Raw genomic sequence first — 20,439 nt, 5'->3', positions numbered from 1 at the left:
TTTGCTTTCAGATATACTGGGGGGGGGGGGGGGAGGAGGCATGCAATGGAATTGTAATGAATACAATACTGTAGTTACCACAAACTAATTCTCAGCATTAATCTTTTTCTGGAATAAAACAAGCTGTATATATTAACAGGATTTTTCCCCCCCGTTTCAAACTCTCAAGATCTTTAGAAAAAGTACCCTTAATCCTGAAACTCCAGGAGACTTTGTGATGCAAATCTTTAGCCAGTTTAACAAATCATCTTAATTTTTGCTTGCATCCTATTTACGGGTAAAAAAACAAAACAAAACAAAAAACACAACACCCCAAAACCTGCATGTGCCAGCACAAATAAATAAGTTTGAGGCCTCTCTGCCTGATCTGTGCATGTACATGGGCAAACGTGGATTTCATCCATACAAAAAGAGTTGCACTTGCATTTTTAAGGTTAATTTAAAGCCAGAATTGAACATTTGGCCCTGTGCATGGTAATTTGTTGATGCTCCTTGTTTACAAGATAGTGATATATTTGAGTCTAAACATATCAAAAGGAGTTTATTAGACCAAGACTGCTTATAACTCTCTTAATGTATCGGAGCATATCTGACCCCAATGCATACAAAATGTAAACAAAAATTTCCGTGCCAAACCAGTGCCTCTTTATACATTAAGTATTCTCAAAGTAGGATAAGATCAAGCTTTCCACACTGGTTTTAGCATCCTACTTGTTTTGTTTTGGGGTTTTTTGGCTATAGAAAAGCAGAAGTCACTAAAAAAAACCTCACATTTGCAACTGGCTTGGTGAAATCTAATTATAGAAAACACCAGCAGTTTGGGTCATCTGCCCTGAGATAGGCACTCACGGTCATGAGCCACTCCAGACAGCATGACACTTGCATCTGTTCCAGAGAACGAGACAAAAAAGCACATCAAAAATGTGCAAAGTGTAAAAACTTTGTATGTTCAGTACATGTCACCTATTTGTTCAAAGTATTCGGCCATTAATGCCTCTTTAATGTGTTTTCAGTTTTTATATTGTTGCTGTTGCGATCTATTTTTAATATCTAAACATGGAGTCAGTTAGACTCTGACACCTGTACAGTATGTGGCTTATTCTAGAACGTGTTTGATCAAGGGGACAGTTAGCCACTCCACCACAAGAACTCTACAGTGTGCTGCTGAATCTAGGAGAGTTTTAACTTGTTCATCGTTCACTGGTTACAACCATGTCCGTTTTAATTGCATCCCATGTGTTTTTCCCCCAATTTTGACATACTAGGAGTCTCCAAGACCCCAATGCAGAAATAGCTGAGTGATTTTTGGTCCAATATGAGGATTAATACCAAAAATTGCTCTCACCCTCTCTTCTTTTGCAGTAATTTCTCTCTGTGCTAGTCATTATGGGGGATTTTATGTATTTGACTTCCCCATAAATATTTTTCAATGAACATGATAATGATTTTTTACAAATAATTTTTTTGTAGGGATTTCTTCTTTTCTCATCTAAGATTCTCCTTGGATGTAGCTTATTAAGCAAGCTTCAAATAAAAGAAACTAATGAGTCAAGCCAAACTAAAGTCCAATCATGAACGGGCAGCATTTAACAACCATCACTGAAAACTCTAACAGCAGACTCAGGATGTCAGGCTTCGGATCAGTGGAAGAGGCGGACATATGAGCTTATGAAGAGGACACAAGTACTCGGTCACCAAGTGAAAGTATAACAACTACACAATGCCAGAGGCAGTGGTTCTAGTGAGACCTTTGCAGCCTGGTCTGCTGACTACAAATACAGTACGGGGACAGTGACTATCCATAATTACAGACATATTAAAGACAGAATGAAAAACAAGCGTCATGATGAGGAATAAAATACAGACCGTATCTGTTTCAACCAGCAGAGGGCAGCATTTGATTGTCCAAAAGAACCAACTTTTTGACTACAATTTATTAAATGGTTTTGTTATTACCTGTACCTGAAATTTTTCTCTGAGCTAGGATGTCTGTTAACTAGTTCAGTCTGTTGCTGCCAACTTTAATTTTAAAAAAGTATTTGTGTGAACAATTTATATTAGTGAAAAACAATTTTAAAAACCCAAAAATTTACCTAACCAAGAATATCAAAAATTTAAGTGAGAAGGTAGGTGAGGTAATATCTTTTGCTAGAACAACTTCTGTTGGTGAGAGAGACAAGCTTTGAAGCCACACAAAGCTCTTCTTCAGGTCTAGGAAAGGAACTCCCAGCAAGGTAAGGGGCCACGCTACCTTGAATGGTCCCTTACAATAGATTCTAACTACTTATGCCTGACAAAAATGATTAGGGGGCTGGAGCACATGACTTATGAGGAGAGGCTGAGGGAACTGGGATTATTTAGTCTGCAGAAGAGAAGAATGAGGCGGGATTTGATCGCTGCTTTCAACTACCTGAAAGGGGGTTCCAAAGAGGATGGATCTAGACTGTTCTCAGTGGTGGCAGATGACAGAACAAGGAGCAATGGTCTCAAGTTACAGTGGGGGGGGTTTAGGTTGGATATTAGGAAAAACTTTTTCACTAGGAGGGTGGTGAAGCAATGGAATGGGTTACCTAGGGAGGTGGTGGAATCTCCTTCTTTAGAGGTTTTTAAGGTCAGGCTTGACAGAGCCCTGGCTAGGATGATTTAGTTGGGGATTGGTCCCGCTTTGAGCAAGGGGTTGGACTAGATGACCTCCTGAGGTCCCTTCCAACCCTGATATTCTATGAATCTGCACCACCTTGCATTTTGCTGTGATGCTAGGAGTTCCTTTCCCAGACCTGAAGAAGAGCTCTGTGTAGCTCGAAAGCTTGTCTCTTTCACCAACAGAAATTGTCCAATAAAAGACATTATCTCACTCACCTTGTCTCTCTAATATCCTGGGTACAACTACATTGCATACAAAAATTTAAGTGACATTTAGAAATATGAAAGCCAAAACATGAGTTTTCTTGTAGGATTTTAAAAGCAAATCCCAGCACTGGTAGGTGTTCACAGTTTTTTTGCATGTGCACAAAGTTCAAGTCAGTTTTCAAAGCCATCCTTTCAGAGGCTTCTGGGGAAATTGGACTTAAGCACCTCCTTGTGTTCAGATTTTATGGAGGGAAAGGACTAGATATGAGACACCCTCTCACAATCAGTGATGTGACCCCGTAATTGGAACTGATTTATGTTCTATCACAGGAGTTTTTGGCTCTAGCTAACAACTTCTCTATTTTGTTTTAATATTGAAAACACTTTTTTTAAAAAATATGCAGAAATGCAATCAGGAAAGTAGTTTGCTTTCCAAATGCTCTTGTACAGGTGCCTATTCAAAGCAGCCGATCAGTTATGTCCTTAGCTTCATGTTCATTCTTCAAAAGTTATTTTTAAAAAGTAAGTGACAAACATTTAAATGAAAAATCTCACCTGGCCCAAGAATTTAACTAGTGGATACTGATTTTGGGTGCCTTATGTTGGACACCTGAAAACTGTAGCACTTAAAAATATGTGGCCATTTTTTAAAATCATGGCCTTAGGTAGCAATTCTAAAGGATGACATCAGACTTACTTGGAGCAACTTCAGTTTCAATTCTCATTTACCTTCATGGCACCTTTCAGTTCAGAAGCATCATACTGAGCCGGTGTCTTCAACAGGCCCAAAATCACTGCCTCCAGGTGACCTGAGAGAGCTGACTTCAGTGCTGCAGAAAGTTCCTTTAAAAAAATAAAAGGAGAAAATGATTAAAGCTCATTTTTGACCTCCAGACAATTCTGCCTTCAGTGGTTGTGAATCTCCAAGATTGTTACTGCTTTTCCTGGAGAGTGGATAAGGAAATGGAAGACAGGGTCTTTCAGTGAAATCTAGAGAGGAAAAATGAGGCAAGCAGAGTTTCCTTCACCCCTTTAAAAGAAAAGTATCACCAATCTGCACCAACCCTCACTGTCACTCACTGCTAGAGAGAATAATAAAGAGAGGCAGATGTGTCCATTTCCTAGGATGTGGTCAATTCAGGGAGCTACAGTTTAGCTAATCCATTCCAGATGAGCATGATCGATTCCAATTAACTTTGTGTGAAGTCTAATCTTTGCACTTCAGTGTAAAGGTTAAAAAGCATATAAACCAATGCAATGGGATTAGGGAAAACAAACAAACAAACAAAAAACAAACACACACACAGTTTAATTCAAATGAGTTGGGGACTGTTAATTTCTTTCCTCTTCCCTCAGCTTTTCAACTTTGGGCTTGTCTACAGGGCACTGGCAAAGCGCACTAGAAGGGTGTGATTTGCAGAATGCTCTAATTACCCATGTAGACACTGCTGGTGCACTCTAAAAGGCACCTAGTTTGTGTTGACGGGAATCCAGTTCCAAACAGGATTATATTGACACAAACGAGCATCTATTAGAGCACACCAGCAGGTGTTAACACAGGGCAGCTAGAAAACACCCCTCCAGTTTGCTTTGCTGCACCATGTACACATGCCCTTCATTTCCTTTAAACAAATTTCTGCTTCAGTGGTGGAAGCAACAAACCAGGCACGAATTCAGGGTAACACTAACACATGAAGTGCACCTCAACACTCCTATGGGGACAAGAGTTAAATGCATTAACGATTCATTTTGTAGCTCTTCTCTCAAAGAGTGTGCATCTAAACATCTTCCCGCCATTTTACCGCAGGGCTTCAAACCAGTGAGCCAAGTGCAATGATACCATAAACCTGCACATGCCGTCATCACCAGAATAAGTGGTTGCAAGTACCATGGCTAGGTATATGAAGTGCTGAGGACTAATTCTATCATAAGTGAAACTCCCTAACCGGATGTAGAGAGAAGTATCAATAATGTTCTACGCTGCTTATAGTAAGTGATCTCTTGGCTCAGGGAGCTTCATTCAATGCTACTGGCATTTCCTGACCAGTTGGGCTCAGGAAAACAGAGCTTTTAGCTGATCATGAGAATGGTGTGAAGCCAGAAAGTCTCTTTTCCAGCAAAAACTATGTTATGCACACTGTAGGTGCCAGTTTAAGTGAGTTTACAGAGTCTGAGAGGTCTCCAGCTAGCTGATCGTCACAGATACTTTAGGAGAACAGGACAAGTGTTCATTCACTTGAGCCAAAGGTAGATTAGTACTGCCCTGGTTTGGGATAAAATGCTAATGGAAGGGCTGGAAATTACTCTGTCTACATCCTTATTTCTAACTGCAGCGATGAAATTGTAGGGAGACAGTCGTAAGATCTGCTAGCAGCAGCATAAATTTCCACATATCAAGCAGGGGATCCTTCCTACCATTCTGTGCCACCGCTAGAAGTGAACCCAAAGGGAAACAGAAGGAAGCAAACACTTGCCAAGCTGCTCATTATTAAATCTCACACTTACAACCAGAAAAATGTTCCAAATTAAAATTAGAACATGGCAGCACAATCCCAAATGACTGTTGGCGAACGGATTCCCTATAGGGTTACAATGAGCAGAGCTCTGTGCAAGGACATACACAGGCAAGGTCCTAGGCAGCCTTGGATAACTCCTATAACACATCTGGAAAGGGAAGATTTAGCAGCTCCTGGGGGAGGGATGCTGGGTCCCAAGAGAAAGAGGGTCCAAACAGTGTTTGATTTTTCATGAATGGGAAGGGAGGCGGGATCATGAGACACACCCTTTAAAACAGAGATCCATACTATTAACAGAAGTTTGAGGACCTCTGCTGTAAGCCACAGGACACAGCAATTCCACCTTAGGAGGAACTCTAATTTAGCAATATAAGATGTCTCCAAGGAAATCTACAAGAGACTATCCCTAGAGAGCACTGGGCAGGTGGAGCCCTGAATCATCAGACAGGATGCATCGATTCATGGGCTGTTTCCTGCTCTCTTAACACTGACTCATTTGTTTTCACAGTTGCATTGGAAGGTCTGTTCTCTTAGTTTCCATGGTTTCCACAGGCCACTCTACCTTTGGCACCAATACAATCCCATCTCTTAACTGGTATCTTTAGCATATTTGTGGGCTGGGAAAGGGAGGGAAATGAGTGAAGGGAATCAACATCTGGATAAAAATTCTGAAGATCGTCATCATGATCTCAGAACTTTGGCATATTTTTAATCAGAGCTTCAAGTCTTACTATTCAGGGTCCAGCTTATAACCACAGCTATCCTGACGCCCTTGCACAAGATGGGGGTTACACTCAGCTCTGTGTGCGCGTGCACACCCAACTTGCATACACTCAGTAGAGTCTGTAGGTACCTAAATCAGGAATGCACAAAAGTTTGTGAATTTCAAAAACATAGCTCTGGATTTGTACTTGGTTTCAGCTGAGATTTCAGGGCTTCTATTTGGTGTCTGACAAATCTGAAAGAGATGCAGCTGTCAGAACCCAATGGGAATCTATGCATGGTTTTTCCTTCTTTTATGTGGGCATAAAACTTCAATTAGAGGAATATTTTAAAACTTGTTCAAGAGAACATCTCTCGGCTCCCTGCTAGAAGGCTCATTTTACAGACAGCTATGCATATTTTATATAGTCTCCTTTTCATCATCAACAGCTTGGTACACTGGATAGTCTTGTCAGGATAACATCTGGTGATAATTTAGCCGGTGAGCTGACTTTGTTCAGTACCTGCATGATTCACTGTATAACTGATTGCAGTAGTTATTTGGACGGACTGTGTGAATGAAAGCTGGAAGAGTTTCCTTCCGCTAAGTTACCTGAACATGCATATCTTCCCTCAGTTCCTCTCCTTTTACTGGGTCCCAGACGTCAGGCATCACTTGAACAAAAAGGATTTTCACATGCTCAAGCACGCACACTACTACACACACAATGGACATAGGAGAACATGCCTGGCTGGTGCAAAAACACTGGGCTTGATTTTTAGAAGTGTGAAGAACCCCTTCTCCAGGGGATTTCAGTTACAGATGTGTGTGCTTCACAACCCTAGAAATCTGGCAGGAGAGGCACAGCTTTAGATTCCAATGGTGTCATAACCTGCCCGCAATAAGGTGGGCTTTAGAGAGATGGTAGCATATCCCCATCAGCAGCATTCCTGGTACTTTGGAATACCTACGGGAGTAATGCATCAACAGTCACCAGCTATTTCTTAAACTATCTTGAGCCAAGCTCAGCCACAGTAAAAGCAAGTGGACCTCCCAGTGAAATCAATTATAGTATGATCACTTCAAACCTAACCACGAATGTGACGGATAATACCAATCATAAACCAGTCTTGATGCTCTCGGTACCTTTTTAGTTCTCCTCTGATAGGCAAAGGCGATATCCTGCCTCTGTTCATTGCTGCGGTTTGTCAAAATGTTGATGATGGTGAGTTCGTCCACACCTACAAAGATAGAAGGCAAAGGATTATTGAGAAATCTCCTCTTGCACTGGTCTCTTACTTATTAAAACAGTATCATTTGCTAGAAGTGCACTGTATGCAACACCCACAATGGGCTTCATTACTATCAACAATGTCCTGCCCTCATAGTAAGTGCAGCCAAACACCAGTTTTCAAAACAAGTGCACATAAAACATGCGCAAATCTATCTGTCCACAGACAGAGAAACATAGGTGCACTCAGGCATGCAACTGTTTGAAAAACTGGTCCTGGAACACGGAGATGATGTGCTACTTCTATCTCCTGCTTGGTTGAATGTGTCACTCAGTCTCCTGCTAGGAAAGTCGTGTGAAAGTATTTCCTGTAAAAGTGATGTGAAATGCAATTAATTACAGCCTGCTCATGTGGTTTCAATTGAGCAATTTCAATTAGGCTTCTTAATAAAGCAGTTATTTTTCCAATTCACCACAAATATTCCAAACACGGTGATCAGAAGAAAGGCCACTACCTTCCCTTTTTTTTCCCAGCAGCCCAGAGGTTCAAAAGGCTATGGCCCCTGTATGCCTACACTGCAATGTAAGCCCAGGGTCAAACTCAGACTCAAGCCTAACTCCCCTTCCATCTAAACACAAATTACACTAATCCAGGTCTTGGATCCAGGGTCCCAGGACCCTACGGGGTGGAGGGTCTGAGCCCAAGTCAAGCTGGGACCCAGACTGCAAGCACTGTTGCTCTGCATCGTAGGTGGGGAGGGCTGCAGAGCGCTAGCTCAAGACCACACTGAAAAGTCTACACCTCAGTTAAATAGCACCACAGCCCGAGCGCAGCGAGCATGAGTCAACTGATACAGGCCAGACATGGGTATCTAACTGCAGTGTAGATATACCTTACAAGTCCACCAAAAGTATCTCACAATCCCATGGGCTGACTTTCTTTTGTCCTCTGGACAGTCAAGTTTTCCCACACTGCACCACAAAGAGCAAGAGAAGCCACATTTTGGGAAGGCGCTAGGAAGTCTGGGATGTGGATGGCTGGACTCAGGCCCGCTTCATGCGGAGTAGATGCTGGAGCCCCAAGTTGGGACGCAAGATTCAACAATTCTTAACCTGGGGTTACAAATGAGCGTAAACACTCAAGCCCTAGGTTAACAAACCACAGGTCTGCTCAGCTCTACTAGCCTGGGGCTTACATTGCAGTGTAGATTTGGATACTAATATCTAAATTGTATTCTTAAATTTATTCCCCTAAATTTGGGTTATTGCTGATTATGTACTGTATGTATCATATGACTTTTAAAGACAAACTTTGTATTTGTGGATAATCTAGCACTATACCCAGATGAACAGACACTTTTCTCAACCTGTGTATTACATAATTTTAACATTAGCTTTAAAAAAATGTTTATACTTTTTGATACCTATTGGAAGGAGCTATACATACACATTGCTTCCTGAAACTGTCACTAGGAGATGCAGGCTGAGGTTTTGCCCTAGAAGATGCTTCATTATCCAGTCTTTTTTTAGCAGTTGAGCTACAAAACAGTGACGTTTTAGTAACATTTGAAATGAAGGTTTCCAGATCAGTGTGTACAATACAGAGGAGAATTTGGATTCATTAACAGCTATGCTACACTTACAGGGCTGGATTCACTGCCTGCCAACAGAATCTACATTAGAGGCACCTGGCTTGACCAGCCAACACTCCGTGCTCTGCTAGTAGACCCACAGTGTTAAAATGGAGCCTGACCTTCCCAAAGGGCTCTCACTCCTCTGCCTTGCAAACAGGCTCTCTTACACATCCCAGTCCAAAGCTCAATGAAATTAATTGCCACAGTTCTCATTAACTTCAATGGGCTCCCCATAACATCTGAAAAAGGAGGAGGAGGAGGAAAGCTGTACTGCAGTTAACCCCGTTCACCAGGGGCTATGAAGTGTTCCTGCACCTAAAACATGCTTTTATGTTGCCAATCAATAGGATTTTAATAATTGATTATTAATATATTCAAATACACTAGATGCCTGGGTGCTTCCTGGCATTAACTCTTTGAATACTTCACTCAAACAGAAAAATCAATATTTACATTTCAGCCACTAAGCACTAACTTTGTCCCAACTAATTTTTTTGGTGGATCTCTTCATGTAAAGACGAAGGTCTCTGTGTGCGCAGTGACCCAACCTCTACAGGACAAAAGAAACAATTGTTTAAAAAACCATTAGCCACCAGTCATCGGGAATAAAAACGAAACAAAAAGTACTGGAGCTGCCAGGGAACAAGGGGTTAATGAGATCTGCGTGGACAAGAGGGTTGGTGCAGTCACACTTCTGATGCTGAGTGGATCTGAACTGGTCTGTGGAGGTTAGGTTAGTTCAAGGCATTCTGATCCAATATGGTAGGCGGTCAAATTTTCACAAAGCCTGGGGTAAAGATATATTGTTGTTTAAGTGAAACCTTGTTATCAATTCAGGATCTTGCACCTCTAAGTTAATTTTCACACTCCACCTCCCTTTAATAAGAATAGCTGGTTTATAGAGGAGAAATAATACCTATTTCAACCTGGATTCAATTGTATGAAGCAGACAATATTTACCAATCCACCCCCCAAATGTCCAACACCCATTTAATTCTGTCTAATACTACAATTCAGCTACAAGTTAGCCCCTAGATAAACTGTCCATTTTTATCAGATGTACAATACTGATTAAGCATAGCTGTCTGGACCTGCCACTCAAAGAAAGACAGAAGCAGAATGTTAAAATTGTAGGAAATATCCAGATATCAAATTCTTCCAACCAGAAAACAGTAGCATAGTATATACATGACCAGACAGCCCAAAAGGGAAGTCAAAAAGTTGGTCAGTGTTGTGTTCCAACAACATGCTGAAGTTTTCATTTGATTGAGTTCCGGTGGCTGATTATTTGTTCCTAGTCATGGATGTAATGATGCCTTTTGCAGCTGTATTATCTCATTGAGAGGCTGGGGCTTAGAAAAGGCAAAAACTATATACAGAGAATCGAATTTTGAAACACAAGTGTCTAAAACTGGGGCACAATTCTGCATTTAGACACTCATATCGGATCTGTGATATGTAAAATAGGTATTTATTGGGAGTTGTGTGTCAATTTGTGAGCCCATATTTAGAACTGGGTTGCTCTCACTTAGATGCCAGGTTTGAAAAATAGAACCAAAAGTCTCTACTATGCTCAGTTTTCCAAAACAATATTATAAATAGCATCCTACATAATTGTGCATATTATGGTGCATGTAATGGTGTCTGGAATACAAACAGGAGACTACAGAACAGAACTGTAATTACATACAGAACACACCCACTCTGGAAAAATCTAGCTTGTAACAATCATTCTCTGAGAGTTCGCTCATAATTATTGACCCAGTAAATACCCACTGAGATGCAGCATCTGACACATGGGGAAAGCCAGAGAAAATAAAATTATACAAATGCTGCCGTCTACAAAAGACAATTAAGAGGAACTTCTACAAGCCAAAACTAACAGGGCACTTTCTTTACATTGGCTTTTCTCCTGCTTCCATTGTTTTACTTTTAAAAATTACACTGAAACAAACAACCCACAACATGTCTTGGGAATCCTGCATGTAAATTGTTTCCTCATAGCAGCGCTGTAGCTTACTAACACCACAATGTCCTTACCTGCCGGCGGAATGCAACTACCTTACCTTTCAGGATTCCTAAGGAGTCAGATTCTTGTGAAAAATGGGTAGCATGAGAGAGTTTCCAAACTTTACACACTACTCCATTCATTTCCAGTCTAGCTTGAAGAATGATAAAGATAAGGCCCATCATTGCTAAACTGTCATCTCTGACTACTGTTACCCCACCACCAACTCCCTAGGATCTCCACTCTGTGCCAGTGGGAGAAGGAAGGCTGCCTTTTCATTTCCAATTCCTGAAGTCACCAAGCTCAGTGAAGTGTCCACATTGGACGTTCATGACGTGTCAACTCTCATTAGATTACAATTACAGTTGTCCCAATAAAAGATTATCTCTGTTCACAGTTCAGCCCAGATTCTATAAAGAAATCCACAAGCTGCATTCCTTACTCACATGTGGAGAAACTCTTGCTTCAATAGGGCTCAGAGAGCATGATGGTCCATGATTGCGGATCCCTTTGCAAGATCAGGGTCATAGACTGCTTCTATTTTTAAGTGCATATCCAGGGACAAAAATCCCTGGGAAGTTATCCCTTTGAGGTTCAACTTCCAAGTGAGGTGGGGTACAGCACGCTCCCAGCAGCCTGCCATTAAGATGAGGTTTAGCAACCTGCTCCGCATCAAGTTTAGTCACACTAACTTCTTGGTTTGATACATGTGGACAGTCTTGGGTAAAGCTCTTTTCAGCTCCTTAAGAGAGAGAACGTGCCCCCCCCACCCCAAACACACACAAAAAGGCTTTTCACCTTTTGCTGCAGACCTAAACAATCAGTCTAGCTCAGAGCACTCAAGCTTCTTCTCTCGCTCTTTTTCCTGACTCCATTTTTTCCATCAGGGAAAGAACAAAGTCAGTAACTGATCCAAGGGATAAGATACCAGACTTGCTAAACCGGTGCAATCATTTTCAGATTCCGTTATGAGCTAATAGCCCAGGCAGATAAAAATCAGCTCTCTTCCTCTTACTCAGAGAGGCTTTGTGTACACTGGGAAAAATGTGTTGCAGAAAAAAACATGTTAACACATTTTAACTACCGTTGTTGAAAACCTCTTGGCACGTTGTAGAGACAAATACGTACTAACTGAGTTACCCACAACTAGCCAACGTGTTTTTAAACATGACTGTTTCCTAACACAACTCACTGACCCAGTGTAGGAAAAGCACCCTCTCCCCCAACCTCTTCTAGGCCAGGAGTCACTGTCACAGGGTAGCTGGTCCCTATGGGCAGGTTAAGCCCAGCTCCCCAGAACCAGAACAGATGAGTCCCATCCAGCCAATTAAAGAGGGCAGGGCTACACCTGGGCCTATAAAGGGCTGCTAATAGGCAGCTGGTAGACTGCACCCTTAGCCCTGGTCTACACTAGGAGTTTAGGTTGAATTTAGCAGCGTTAAATCGATGTAAACCTGCACCCGTCCACACGATGAAGCCCTTTTTTTCAACTTAAAGGGCTCTTAAAATCAATTTCCTTAATCCACCTCTGACAAGTGGATTAGCGCTTAAATCGGCCTTGCCGGGTCGAATTTGGGGTACTGTGGATGCAATTAGACGGTATTGGCCTCTGAGAGCTATCCCAGAGTGCTCTATTGTGACCGCTCTGGACAGCGGTCTCAACTCAGATGCACGGGCCAGGTAGACAGGAAAAGGCCCGCAAACTTTTGAATTTCAATTTCCTGTTTGCATGGTCACCTGCAGCTTGCCACGCTGGCCAGAGCTCATCAGCAGAGGTGACCATGATGGAGTCCCAGAATCGCAAAAGAGCTCCAGCATGGACCGAACGGGAGGTATGGGATCTGATCGCTGTATGGGAGAGGAATCTGTGCTATCAGAACTCCGTTCCAGTTTTCAAAATGCCAAAACATTTGTCAAAATCTCCCAGGGCATGAAGGACAGAGGCCATAACAGGGACCCAAAGCAATGCCGCGTGAAACTTAAGGAGCTGAGGCAAGCCTACCAGAAAACCAGAGAGGCAAACGGCCGCTCTGGGTCAGAGCCCCAAACATGCCGCTTCTATGATGAGCTGCATGCCATTTTAGGGGGGTTCAGCCACCACTACCCCAGCCGTGTTGTTTGACTCCTTCAATGTAGATGGAGGCAACACAGAAGCAGGTTTTGGGGACGAAGAAGAGGATGATGATGAAGTTGTAGATAGCTCACAGCAAGCAAGCGGAGAAACCAGTTTTCTCAACAGCCAGGAACTGTTTCTCACCCTGGACCTGGAGCCAGTACCCCCCAGACCCACCCAAGGCTGCCTCCTAGACCCGCCAGGCGGAGAAGGGACCTCTGGTGAGTATACCTTTTAAAATACTATACATGGTTTAAAAGCAAGCATGTTTAATGATTAATTTGCCCTGGCATTTGCGGCTCTCCTGGATGTACTCCCAAAGCCTTTGCAAAAGGTTTCTGGGAAGGGCAGCCTTATTCCATCTACCATGGTAGGACACTTTACCACACCAGGCCAGTAGCACGTACTCGGGAATCATTGTAGAACAAAGCATTGCAGTGTATGTTTGCTGGCATTCAAACAACATCCGTTCTTTATCTCTCTGGGTTATCCTCAGGAGAGTGATATCATTTATGGTCACCTGGTTGAAATAGGGTGCTTTTCTTAAGGGGACATGCAGAGGTGCCCGTTCCTGCTGGGCTGTTTGCCTGTGGCTGAACAGAAATGTTCACCGGGGAAGGTGGGGGGTGGCACTAGCCACGTGGTGGGGGGAGGCAAATGCAACCTTGGAACGAAAGCACATGTGCTGTGTATGTAATGTTAACAGCAAGGTTTACCATGAAAGAGTGTAGCCATTGTTCTAGAAAATGTGTCTTTTTAAATACCACTGCCTCTTTTTTTTTTTTTTCCTCTCTTCACCAGCTGCATGTGTTTCAATGATCACAGGATCTTCCCCTTCCCAGAGGCTAGTGAAGATTAGAAGGCGAAAAAAAACACACTCGTGATGAAATGTTCTCTGAGCTCATGGTGTCCTCCCACACTGACATAGCACAGACGAATGCATGGAGGCAGACAATGTCAGAGTGCACGAAAGCACAATATGACCGGGAGGAGAGGTGGCAGGCTGAAGAGAGGGCTGAAGCTCAAATGCGGTGGCAGCATGATGAGAGGAGGCAGGATTCAATGCTGAGGCTGCTAGAGGATCAAACCAATATGCTCCAGCGTATGGTTGAGCTGCAGGAAAGGTAGCAAGAGCACAGACTGCTGCTACAGCCCCTATGTAACCAACCGCCCTCCTCCCCAAGTTCCATAGCTTACTCACCCAGACGCCCAAGAACGCGGTGGGAGGGGCCTCCGGCCACCCAGCCAATCCACCCCAGAGGATTGCCCAAGCAACAGAAGGCTGGCATTCAATAAGTTTTAAAGTGCTGTGTAGCCTTGCCCTTCCCTCCTCCACCACCCCTCCTGGTGCTTCTCTCCTCCACCACCTCTCCTGGGCTAGCTTGGTAGTTATCCCCCTATTTGTGTGATGAATGAATAAAGAATGCATAAATGTGAAGCAACAATGACTTTATTGCCTCTGCAAGCAGTGATCGAAGGGAGGAGGGGAGGGTGGTTAGCTTACAGGGAAGTAGAATGAACCAAGGGGCGGTAGGTTTCATCAAGGAGAAACAAACAGAACTTTCACACTGTAGCCTGTTCAGTCATGAAACTGGTTTTCAAAGCTTCTCTGATGCGTACCGCTCCCTCCTGTGCTCTTCTAACCGCCCTGGTGTCTGGCTGTGCGAAACCAGCAGCCAGGCGATTTGCCTCAACCTCCCACCCTGCCATAAACGTCTCCCCCTTACTCTCACGGATATTATGGAGTGCACAGCAAGCAGTAATAACAGTAGGAATATTGGTTTCGCTGAGGTCTAACCGAGTCAGTAAACTGCGCCAGCATGCTTTTAAATGTCCAAATGCACATTCTACCACCATTCTGCACTTGCTCAGCCTGTAGTTGAGCAGCTCCTGACTACTGTCCAGGCTGCCTGTGTATGGCTTCATGAGCCATGGCATTAAGGGGTAGGCTGGGTCCCCAAGGATAACTATAGGCATTTCAATATCCCCAACGGTTATTTTCTGGTCTGGGAATAAAGTCCCTTCTTGCAGCTTTTGAAACAGACCAGAGTTCCTGAAGATGCGAGCGTCATGTACCTTTCCCGGCCATCCCACGTTGATGTTGGTGAAACGTCCCTTGTGATCCACCAGTGCTTGCAGCACTATTGAAAAGTACCCCTTGCGGTTTATGTACTCGCCGGCTTGGTGCTCCGGTGCCAAGATAGGGATATGGGTTCCATCTATGGCCCCACCACAGTTAGGGAATCCCATTGCAGCAAAGCCATCCACTATGACCTGCACATTTCCCAGGGTCACTACCCTTGATATCAGCAGATCTTTGATTGCATTGGTTACTTGCATCACAGCAGCCCCCACAGTAGATTTGCCCACTCCAAATTGATTCCCGACTGACCAGTAGCTGTCTGGCGTTGCAAGCTTCCACAGGGCTATTGCTACTCACTTCTCAACTGTGAAGGCTGCTCTCATCTTGGTATTCTTGCGCCTCACGGCAGGGGAAAGCAAGTCACAAAGTTCCATGAAAGTGCCCTTACACATGTGAAAGTTTCACAACCACTGGGAATCGTCCCAGACCTGCAACACTATGTGGTCCCACCAGTCTGTGCTTGTTTCCCAAGCCCAGAATTGGCGTTCCACCGCATGAACCTGCCCCATTAGCACCATGATGCCCACATTGCCAGGCCCTCTGCTTTGAGAGAAGTCTGTGTCCATGTCCTCATCATTCTCCTCACCACGCTGACGTCGCCTACTCCCCCGGTATCGCTTTGTCAGGTTCTGGATCTGCATATACTGCTGGATAATGGGCATGGTGTTCAATGTGCTCCTAATTGCCAAAGTGATCTGAGCGGGCTCCATGCTTGCCGTGGTATGGTGTCTGCACAGAAAAAAGGCGCAGAACGATTGTCTGCCATTGCCCTGACGGAGGGAGGGGCAACTGACGACATGGCTTACAGGGTTGGCTTACAGGGAATTAAAATCAACAAAGGGGGTGGCTCTGCGAGAAACTGAATGGCCCCCCTCAAGGATAGAGCTCAAAACCTCACGGATAGAACTCAAAACTGGGTTTAGCAGGCCATTGATTTCACAGAGGGAAGGAGGAGAAAATGAATACAAAACAAATCCGGTCTATTTCTTGTTTTGAGCCACTTCATCTATCTTTATACATCTTGCTAGCAGCAGACTGTGCAGTACGACCACTAGCCGTCATCATCTCCCGGGTGCTCGGCAGAAGACGGTGCAGTATGATGACTAGCCATCATCTTCTGCTGGCTGGAGGTTAAAAGACAGTGCACTGCCGGTAGGACTGAATCGCCACGAGACGAAACTTAAAAGTGAAATGACCGGGCTGAGTCACTCTCATGTTTGCCCAGACACCCGATTAAAAGAGCACCCAGGACTACGTCGATGACGGCTACCAGTCATACTGCACTGTCTGCTGCCAAAAGGCAATTAACTGCTGCTGTGTAGCAATGCAGTACCACATCTGCCAGCACCCAGGAGATATACAGTGACAGTTAGCTGAGCGGGCTCCATGCTTGCTGTGGTATGGCGTCTGCACAGGTAACTCAAGAAAAAAGTCGCAAAACGATTGTCTGCCTTTGCGTTCACGGAGAGAGGGAGGGAGGGAACGGGGGCTTGAAGATATGTACCCAGAACCACCCGCGACAATGTTTTAGCCCCATCAGGCACTGGGATTTCTACCCAGAATTCAGATGGGCGGCGGAGACTGCGGGATAGCCACCCACAGTGCAACACTCTGGAAGTCGACGGTTGCCTCGGTACTGTGGACACACTCTGCCGACTACATGCACTTAGAGCACTTGTGTGGGGACACACGATCAACTGTATAAAACCGCTTTCTACAAAAGCAAATTCTATAAATTCGACCTAATTTCGTAGTGTAGACAGGAGGGAAAGCGACACCACAGTGGAGCTAGTTCTGGTGGTGGGTCCCTGGAGCAAGGGAGCAGGGAAGCAGCCTTGGGGCTGGTGCTCCAGGAAAGGAGTAGAGCTAATAAACAGGGAAGCTGCCCAGAGCAGGGGTGCCAGAGACCCCTGGGAGGCCTCAGGCTAAGGAGTAAGTTAAAAAGACTGTTGTTCTGTGTGTTTGCTAACCTCAGTTAAGAAAGAGCCTCCTTTCAAGACTGGGCATAGCAGCATATGCTTTGGAGCTAGGGAGAAGCACAGCCCAGCCCGATGACAGTCATACACACAACACTGTCAGCTTCTGCTCAGCCAGTGATTCACTGCAGCACTCAACCAACCTCTAAAACTGTTTAACAAAACAAAGCTTAAATTCCTGGCATTTGAAACTGGGAAAATAAAGTCTGCAAGCATTAGAAAAGTGACAGAACAAAGGCCACAAATATTCACGTTAAAGTTTCCTGTTCACATGCTCTGGGGATGGAAACAAGTCTATTCATGGCTCTGGCATTTCATGGAAAATGCATGCTTGCACTTCAGTGCAGGGAAATATGCAGCTAATAATGTCTCTGAACAGGATGCTGACTCACATTTGCTAACACAGGGTGGGGCAGAAGGGCTGATCTCATGTTGCTGCTTACTAAAGCTCTGGAAGTTAAAGTTTGTTTCCTTCAATCTTGATTAAAAGCAAACTTATTTTTGCTGAGCATATTTTTCTGGTATATTTCTACCCGTGACTAACAAGCAGAGTTGATAATGTTACTTTTTATATTGTCCTTTTTTCCTAACATGACAACTCCTTCCAGGCTCAGAAAACAGACAGTTAAAATTTCCAACTTGAAAACCTTTTTATGAGAAAAAAATATTCTTTTAATCTACTGATAATTTTTCTTTCATACAAGCAGGCCTGCTGCTGCCATTGTGACTTCAGCATCATAGCTCAATCAGCAAGATAGGAGGAAGTAAAAACCTCAGCTGTGTAAATGAACAGACTGACTTATATTTGGTCTTTTGGGGGGGGGGAGGGGGCGCGCTTTAAAAAGGGCCACTTATGAATGGGCTTCTCTTGATAAGCATCTAGGTACCAGAAAAGCCAGCAGATACTTGGATACCCTCCCAGCAAAAAGTTGTGGCGTGCTTACAGCAGGAGGCAGCATAAGTGCATCAGTTCATTTATCACGAATCTTAGTTTTGCCTTTAATTTTCAAGGACAGCCTAGATGGAATGGCAAGGGACTATATCTCGGCAGTCCTGAAGGTAGGTCTTTGAATATAGGAGTTTATCCAGGTGTGGTGTTTCAGGCTTACCAGTTTTGACATCAGCCCTTCAACTTTTAAGTACTTCAGATCAAAAAAGAGCACTAAGCTTTGTACAACTACCAAAACACTGGTTGAATCCACAATTCAATAAAAGTGCTGAGAAGGGATGATTTTTCAGAGAACTGTGCACCCACACTTCTCCAGGGAAAACAAATAAATGGTCTACCCCAGTCGGGGAAACAGCACTCCCAATAACCACCTTGTTTAAAAGCAGCCATTGCTACCATGGTTTCAGCTCCCATATGGGTAGGTACAAAGATCAACTTGGTAACTCTGGTTGGATGGGGGAGGGTGGGCAAACAGATAGAGTTGGAAATAAATAAAGATAAGGTTAGGCAAAGGGCTTTAAAAGCTAGCACTGCACCACAGATAGCAACAAGATGGTGCCCAGTTTATGCGATTTCCTAAATAACAGCTATATAAAAATGATCAATTTTATGTTTATAGGAGAATAAGGGAAAATAGGAATGACATTCATAATTGTTAAGGGTAATGTGAACCAATGAGAAAGCTAGTATATTAATGAAGGCACCCAGTGATGCTGTTTTGGCATTAAACTTAAAATGCAATACTGTAAATAAATAAATTCAGGTTTGCAGGTAAGTTGGTGCGAACTATGCCTCCAGTGTGTTATTTCATGACAATCAGATGACTATACCATACAAAGTGCAAGGGAAGCATTACTATTTTGACTGTAGCTTTAGACGCCTAAATATATTTGTAAATCTGGCCCCAAGGCTCCTTGAACTGTTTTGGGACTATCCAATTTGAATTGTGAGGTGTACAGTTTTATAATTCTTGGGAGAAATCCTGGCCCCATTGAAGTCAATGGGATTTCTGCCTTTGACTTCAACATGGCCAGGATTTCTCCTGTTGTATTTTCCTTTGTAGGGTTCTCTCTGTGAGGTATATTACAGCGATGCATCTCTTTGTTGCTACTATTAACACTCTGAACAAATACATTTCTATGCAGTTTTATAGATTTCAGGGAGTATCTCCCAGAACACACTAGGCTGGATTTTCATAAATCCATGTCAAAGGAGGTTTCCTCTAAGATTTTATTCTCACACATTAAGAATATCATTAACATGCACAGGCATGCGGGACTATCCACATACAGAATACAAAAGGGGAAGAAAAATAACTCCAATGCCAAAACCACACCCAAGTGTTTCCTCACAGAATTTGTCAAGCTCTGAGGGAGGCAATCTCAATACTCCTGCTATGAAATAATTACAAGATAAAAGGGCATCCCAAGAATTATAAAATGATCACAACATTCTCACAGTAGTACTGTTGTCCAGACGCTGGGATCAAAAAGAAAGGTGTGGGTTTAGATGTAATGAACCCTCTTCTGTATGCTCTCAAGCCAGAAACATGACGGGCAATCTCCACTTTAACTTTCCATGCTTTATTGAACTGGACAAAATGAGTGGTCCATTTGAATGCTTAGTTACCTACATAATCCAGTTGTCTGTTTAGCTATTTATAGCCTCTTATGAAATCCGCAGCTTTCTGCTCATCTTAAAACAATCCAAAGAGAATATATAGAATTATTCTCTTTCAATTCCATGATCCATTTATACAGCATTTTATATGTTTAAAGCACTATACAAACAATAATTACTGAGATGCATAAATATCAGTGATACTGGATGGAAACACAAGTTCGTATAGGTGGCTGCAGGTTTTATCAGCATATAAATATTGATCAGTCTTTCTTGTTAAAGATCTGGAAGATCCCACAAATATTTTTCATTGTTTGCTTGCAGAAGTAATTCCTAATATTGTTATTACACTGTTTTTTCCGATTAGGTCATTTCTTGTCTGGCAGACACACCATGACAAACAAACATATGTTTAGAGAGTTTGCAAATGGAAATTCTACTGGTCTTCTGCAGTAACAAAAGCCCAAGCTCCATATTCAAGTAATCAAACTACAAAGAAATGGAACTTTAAAGAATGGGTTTTCAGAATTCTTGTACTTTATCTCCCTTAGGCATGTTCTCTTTGGGTAGTTGTCCTTACAATGGAACAGTCAACATAAAAACCAGAGAGTCTCCATTTACAAGTCCACACATTATTACTGTGAGCAACAACTTCTGGATAACAGACACAAGCCCAGTCCTGCAAAGACTTATACG

General features: G+C 43.2%; 1 protein-coding gene across 1 annotated transcript in view; it reads right to left on the bottom strand.

Annotated features, from left to right (window-relative positions):
- Window positions 1-20,439, bottom strand: part of ANXA2 (annexin A2) — a 48,833-nt gene that overhangs the window by 13,037 nt on the left and 15,357 nt on the right. Inside the window, exons 4-5 of the mRNA XM_048867379.2 lie at window positions 7,216-7,310; window positions 3,580-3,693 (exon numbers count right to left, since the gene is read on the bottom strand). Coding sequence (XP_048723336.1) covers window positions 3,580-3,693; window positions 7,216-7,310 — 209 coding nt within the window. The remainder of the gene's footprint in view (window positions 1-3,579; window positions 3,694-7,215; window positions 7,311-20,439) is intronic.

This window comes from Caretta caretta, chromosome 10 (genome assembly GCF_965140235.1).
Source record: "Caretta caretta isolate rCarCar2 chromosome 10, rCarCar1.hap1, whole genome shotgun sequence".
Classification (NCBI taxonomy): Eukaryota; Metazoa; Chordata; order Testudines; family Cheloniidae; genus Caretta; species Caretta caretta.
The sequence above is the reverse complement of the archived record's forward strand: the minus strand, read 5'-3'. Positions and strand labels throughout refer to the sequence as shown.